The sequence below is a fragment of the Rhinolophus ferrumequinum genome, chromosome 6 (assembly GCF_004115265.2).
Source record: "Rhinolophus ferrumequinum isolate MPI-CBG mRhiFer1 chromosome 6, mRhiFer1_v1.p, whole genome shotgun sequence".
NCBI classification, from domain to species: Eukaryota; Metazoa; Chordata; class Mammalia; order Chiroptera; family Rhinolophidae; genus Rhinolophus; species Rhinolophus ferrumequinum.
In genome coordinates this window covers 62286422-62292965 of record NC_046289.1, presented here as the reverse complement: position 1 = coordinate 62292965, position 6544 = coordinate 62286422, and the positions used below count along the sequence as shown (strand labels likewise).

The window sequence follows — 6544 nt, the reverse complement described above, 5'->3', positions numbered from 1 at the left end:
TGGGCCCTGGCTTCCTCTCTGCTTCCCCCAGCCCAATCATTTATTTTGATGTCTTTGATACCCAAAGTAATTCCAGGACCCAGGGAAGTCAGAGAACATAGGGTGGGTGAAGGTAGAAAAAAAGGATGAGGAGCCAGCATAATTTCTGAAAATGGATGAGAATGCCTGAGTGTGGGGAATAGGGACCAAGGGTGGGAACATACATTTGGTTTGGGCGAGGGAAATGGAGTAGAGGGTCTCCTGGGAAGGGGATCTGCATACCACGGGGTCAAGAGCTGAGCACCAAATAAGCAGCAGATACCTCGGATAGAGTAACACCAAAGTGGTAAGGAACTGAGGGGTCCTAAGAGATCCAGAGCCTATTGAGGGTGTACACACGTCTCACCTGTGCAGTTAGGATTTTAGTGGATGAAACCCTTTATAGTCCTGGGTATGTCAGAAGCCAAGTTGTGAATGGGACTACCTGGGCAGGGGGATATGCCAGCCCTCCCAATGTTCTGGGCTCTCCCAATGTGTAGGTGTCAAGGGGGTAATGAAAGAGCGTAACCCCTTTATGTCAATACCTCCTGATACTCCAAAGCATCAGAGTAAAAAATTAACAGGGTGACTCCAGGCATCTGGTGAGAAGACATTGTATACCCCGTGGTGCTTCACAGAGACATAACCTCTCTCCCCTGCAACACGACTTACTAAAGCAGAGAGGGTGGTGGGCTGATTACCGTAGGGACCTCCTGGGATGCTTCTAGATTTTCCTAGCCCGTTCCTCCTCACCTACAAAGGCTTTTGGCTGGTTCAGATTAATGCAGTCACAGACGTGACTAACTTCGTCATATTCATTCTTGAATTTACAAAGACATCACCACCACTACCATTCTCATTATTTCGTATTTATTGAGCACTCATAATGTTCCGGCCCCCCCCCGCCCCACTCCAATGACCACATTACCTCTCCTACCCACCCCCATATTCCCATCCCCAGATCTTTGGGAAAAGCTTCATAATCACACCTGGCCCTAAAGACACAATGATATAAGTACAAACCTCTTGGGGATGCTGGAGTGTTTGGTCTTTGGCCAGTCTGTCCCTGGCACTACAGAAATATATGTGCGTGCGTGCGTGCGTGCGTGTGTGTGTGTGTGTGTATAATCTTCGCACATGTCTGTACAATATCAATCTTTGCCGATTGCTTAAAATAGAACCTGATTTTCTCTACTACAGCGTCTCCTAAACCAAAAAGCCCCACAACAGAAGGAGGCCCAGCTTCACAGACTGGCCAAGAACCCCCAGAGCATTTTAAGTAAATACTCTGAAATGTTCACAGCAATCTAATACCTATTTTTCCAGAGCTATTGCCCAAAGGAACAGGACTGGGGCAGGGGGGCACTTGGGAGTGATAATGGAAATACCCATAAGCCCAGTCTAAAGATTAGTGGCCATGATGGATGTTTGGGAAGGGGACTCCTTTTTTCCCCAGACATTTCAGACAGCCATCCTGGGCCCACCTGAGGAGTGCAAGCGAAGACCAGAGTCCCCCTGAATGCACATATGGTCTAAGGGTACCCAGAGAGGTTGTGAGCGTTCCCTCAGAAAAGTGGAGACCTCGGAGTCCCCTTTTGCACTTGCTGTTCCCAGATGGTGTCTTCAGCAGTTAAGAGGCATTTCCTTTAACGATCTGGGATTTTCTGGGATACTCACAGGAGGCTGGGAGTGACAGACCAGCCCACCCCTTGAAGGAAATCCTGTGCAAGTCTATGGCTTGGTGAGGAGTCAATGACTGCTTTGAGTGTGAAATTGGCCCCGTACCAAGCCCAGCTCTGACACAGGCATGCTTCATGCCAAGAGGACTGCTTCCTCAGACACCCCTGGTGAGATCCAAGGCCTTACGCTGGCAGGTGAGTGAGCCAACAGAAAAAGTTGCTAGCTCAAATGGCTGGTATAGTGTGACACCACTAATGAGAAAAGGATTAATCACATGTTGCTGGTGGATGGGGTGAGTTCTGGTCAGGGGCTAGAGACTGGCTCTGAGGGTTTGGATCACCAGATGGATACTGGGCTTGGGGAACACCCTCTTTGGGCAGCTGGTCAGTCACCTCAGGGACCACCCAGGACTGCTGGTTAACCTCCGCAGGGACCTCCTGGAGCTGCACATCACTCTCCTCAGGGAACTCTTGCGATGGTGTATCAACCTCAGGGATGTCCTGAGACAACGGATTGATTGCAGAAGGCTCTGGGGCCAGCCTGCCAACCTCCACAGAGAACTCCGGGCATGGCTGGCTGAGCTCCTCAGGGATCTCCTGGTAAAGCTGGCAAGCTTCCTCAGAGACTTTCTGACACAGTTGGCTGGCTTTCTGGTACAGCTGAGGGACCTCCTGGAGTGTCTGGTCATCATGGGTCTCCTTGCATGGCTGGCTGCTGTCAGGGACCTCCTGGCATGGCTGGCTGGCCTCTTCAGGGATGTCCTGGCACGGCTGGCTAACGTCAGGGACCTGCTGGCATGTCTGGTTGACCTCCTCAGCAACCTCCTGGCATGGCTGGCTGGTCTCCACAGGTGCTTCCTGTGGGGACAGGTTTGGTTCAAAAGACTCTTGTTCCCCTTCTATGGGGAGCTCTTGTGCCCCATTCCCAGGGGCCTCCTGGAGCAGCCCAAGGCTTTGCCGTTCTTCACTCACAAGTGACCGTAAGGAGGACTGATCACTGAAGCCAAAATGGCAGTTACCATCCACTGCAGTAGGGGAGGAAGGACCAGCACTGGACACAGTGCTGGAAGGGCCGCTGCTGTCTGTAAAGCAAAGTCAGGAGACCGAGTCAGGCAAACTGGAACAGTAGGATCTACTCTACATACGTACTTCAGGTGCCAGAATAGATGGCCTATATTCCTCATGTCTTGGGGAAAGACGGTCTGAATTCTAAGTTATGCAGAGACTCCTAAGTTAGCCCAGCTCAGAAACTGTTACTCTGGCCTAATGTACACTACAGGAGTAGAACTCAGGTACATCTAAGACGTTAGGAGCAAGTACTGAGGCCCATTTTACCCAGTTCTTTCACAAATATATCCTTATCCCAATTCCAAATTCCCATGATCCCTCATTCATACTTTCAAGCATATGAACACTTATCCCAGTGGTTCATAATTAGGGTTACATATCAAAATTATGGGAAATTTTTTTAAAACATACAAATTTCCAGGTTCCATCTCCAGAGATTCTAATTCTGTAGGTTTAGGGTGAAGATGTAGGGTGAAGAGGGGGATGAGGACAATATATTTTGTTGAAACACTCCCAATTAAATTTGATACATCTTTGGTTACGAATCATTTTTTTCTTTTTTTTTTTTTTACGAATCATTTCTTTAAAGCAATCAACATATTTTTGAGGCAGAGGTAACCCAAGATACAACTAAGCAGAAGAATGTAGCTAAACCATGTGAATCATAACAGTAGAAAGGAAAATGATTTACCCAAAGATGGAGGACCGCCATGGAATTTCTAAATGGCAGCAGTTCTTAATTAACCTTTCTGACCCCTTTGAAACTGCAATGAAAGTCATGGACTATCTTCTCAGAAAAATGTACATATGGATATTCACACTAATCTTTACATATAATTCCTGGGGTTCACAGACTATCCTGAAATCCATCCACAGATTCAAAGTTAAGACCCTGTAAGTACTGGCACAATTTTACAGGTTTGTGGATATTATATACATGCAAAATATAAAATCTAATTTCCCAGATCCCAACAGTAGTAAAATGAAGGCCTTACAGTCTTCTTTTTTACATTGTGGGACAATTCCTACCCCAACCTCTGTTTCTTCATTGACCTCTAGTAGGGGACTAATCTACTTTTCCCTTTGTACATATTATATTTATTGATGGTATTATAACTTTATAGCCAAAGCACTCTAATATCAACAATTACAGATTCTGGAAATAGAGGACATCTGAATATCCTGTCATCAAAGAGAACCTGGAAAGATGAAAAGCCTGAGTCTGCAAAGGCTCAGTCAGTCACTGAGTTTAAGTTATGCTAGTTATCTCTTTTCTGTAAAGGATCACAGGAGGCATGCTTAAAGCAGGAAAAAAAAAAAAAGGAGTAACATGGTTTTGAGACAATAAGGCTTATTCAGGGCAGAGAGACAGACCCTAAAGAAAATGCTTACCAATGAGGCTACACACCTGATACTAAGATTTCAACAACAAAAAAAGCTGTAAGCTGAATTCTCTCAAGGATAGAAATAGACTAATATTCAGCTAGTAGTCTGATTCAGGCAAATCAAAGAGGTCATACAGAAATATAAGTGGGAGAGGGACAAGATGGGTGTAGAACTCAAAAACAATACAGGACAGAGGTAAAACAGGGCAATGGCAAGATGCGTATTGGATAATCTGAAATTCAAGGGAAGAATTCTTGACGTCAGGAAGGAAAGTTTCTTCTGCATACACAATGCAAGAACAAGGGCAAAATTCTACAACGGTTTACCCCAATGCTGAAATATGAATCTTTGTTTAAGTCCTATCCAAGTAAAATAGTGAACAGCATGTTTGAGTTGTTGTTCCCTCGAAGCAGGATGAATACGGAAAGGATGCTTTATCCCTGGTGTCTCTGGCCCCTATCTCCCGTCTGACCACCACTGGTATCTCCTCTTCCCTACAATTACCCTAAGAACTCCTTGTGGCTCCGTTGTTTACACTGTTACCAAGGATAATTAGTGATAGGCTAGAGACTATAAAGAAGAGATGGGAGAAAGTAGCATCTCAGCTTGAACGAACAACTGAGAACAGACAACTTGAGAGAAAAGATACATAGAAAGTAATAGCAGGTTCTAGTTTCCTCCTCCCAGCTTTTCTACATATCCAGGTTTCCTCCTAAGTCATCTTTCCTTGAGGAAGCTGTAAAGACCAAATAAGAATCTGAGGAGAATGAAGTCTCCATCCTTTCTTCCCCAAAGAACCCTCTCAACCACTATCTTTAGGAGCCTCTCCAATGAGATGGAGGGGACACGGGGGACAGAGGTGAGGAGACAGTCAACAGGCCCTCCTGTCATCTTGGAAAAGGCAGATGAGACTGCTTCCCTGACTGGTTATTCCTGGTCTTTCCACCATCCTCTTCGTTTCCCTCATGTGACGGGTCTCACTCACCAATTCCTCCACCCCTTTTGGCAGTTCCAGAAGGATTACTTACACCAAGGGGGCTTCTCAGAGCGCTGCCGGAGTTGTGAAGTAGGTGAATGAAGAGTACGGGGTGGGGAAAACTGGCTATCTGAGGCCTGGTTGCTGTGCATAGAGTCGAAGAGGGCTGGATAGGTGGGGGAGAGAGACGAAAGACAAAAAAAGAAGCATATGAGGAAGAATCCAAGAGCCACAGGTTCTCAACATAAGTCAAACCCAACTTATATTTCCTCCGGTTGAGAAGGAGCATCCTAGGGACTCTTCACACAAATTATTTTCAATATTTTAAACTTTTATTATGAATATTTTCAAATAATGTTTTTTTAAAAGTTGTTGAAAGACTAGTACAATCAATACCCATACTCTCACCTCCTATATTTAACAAGTCAACACATGTCAACATTGATATACTTGTTTCGGCTATTTCTTCATGCTGAAGTTCTCCAAAATAAATGATAGACATTACGAAATATTTTTACTTCTAAATGTTTTTTTTTTAATTTATTGGGGTGACAATTGTTAGTAAAATTACATAGATTTCAGGTGTACAATTCTGTATTACATCATCTATAAATCCCATTGTATGTTCACCACCCATCCAAATGTTTAATACAAGGAATTTTTCCTACCTACCCATATACCATTAATAAACTTAACAAAATTAAAAATCCTAATATCATGTAATACCCAGTCTATGTTCAAATTTCCTCCAATTATTCTCAAAATGTCTTTTAGAGTAAGATCCAAACATGAACAATGCATTGCATTTTATAATGCCTCCAAAGTCTCTTTTAATCTAGAATAGTGCCCCCCATTTATTTTTTTCATAGTGACTTTGGATTTTTTACAGTCTAATAGGTGAGAAACGATATCTTAGCATAGTTTTAATTTGCATATTTCTTATGATCAAGGTTGAGCATCATTTCATATGTATAGTGGCCATCTGCATTTCTTTCTTTGTAAACTATTCTTTTTTAAAATCACTTTTGGTTTTTTCCTTATTGATATGTAAGAGCTCTTCGTACTTTAGGATGATTAATCCTTTATGTGATATAAATTGCAAAAAAAAATTTTTCTTTGCTTATGATATTGCTATTGGTTTTGCTTGTTTAAAAAACATGTTTATATGGCTTCATTTAGGAATCTTGTCCTATTGTCTCCCAAATTTGAGTTTGAGTCAGAATTAGAAAAAAAAGAATTTATCACCACCACCCCTGCTTACTTTTACTACTTGCATAGTTTAATTTTTTTCAATTGAGGTGAAATCCACATAACATCAAGTTAACCATCTTAAAGTGTATAATTCTGTGGCATTTAGCACAACCACAATGCTGTGCACCACCTAAATCTAGTTCCAAAACATTTCCATCACCCCAAA

At 43.3% G+C, this 6544-nt stretch overlaps 1 protein-coding gene across 1 annotated transcript in view; it reads right to left on the bottom strand.

Moving 5' to 3' along the window:
* Window positions 1–89: 89 nt before the first annotated feature.
* The window catches only part of PPIP5K1 (diphosphoinositol pentakisphosphate kinase 1), a 39723-nt gene continuing 33268 nt past the window's right edge, over window positions 90–6544 (bottom strand). The window contains 2 exon segments of the mRNA XM_033107891.1: window positions 90–2779; window positions 5180–5293. Coding sequence (XP_032963782.1) covers window positions 1950–2779; window positions 5180–5293 — 944 coding nt within the window. The 3' untranslated portion in view covers window positions 90–1949.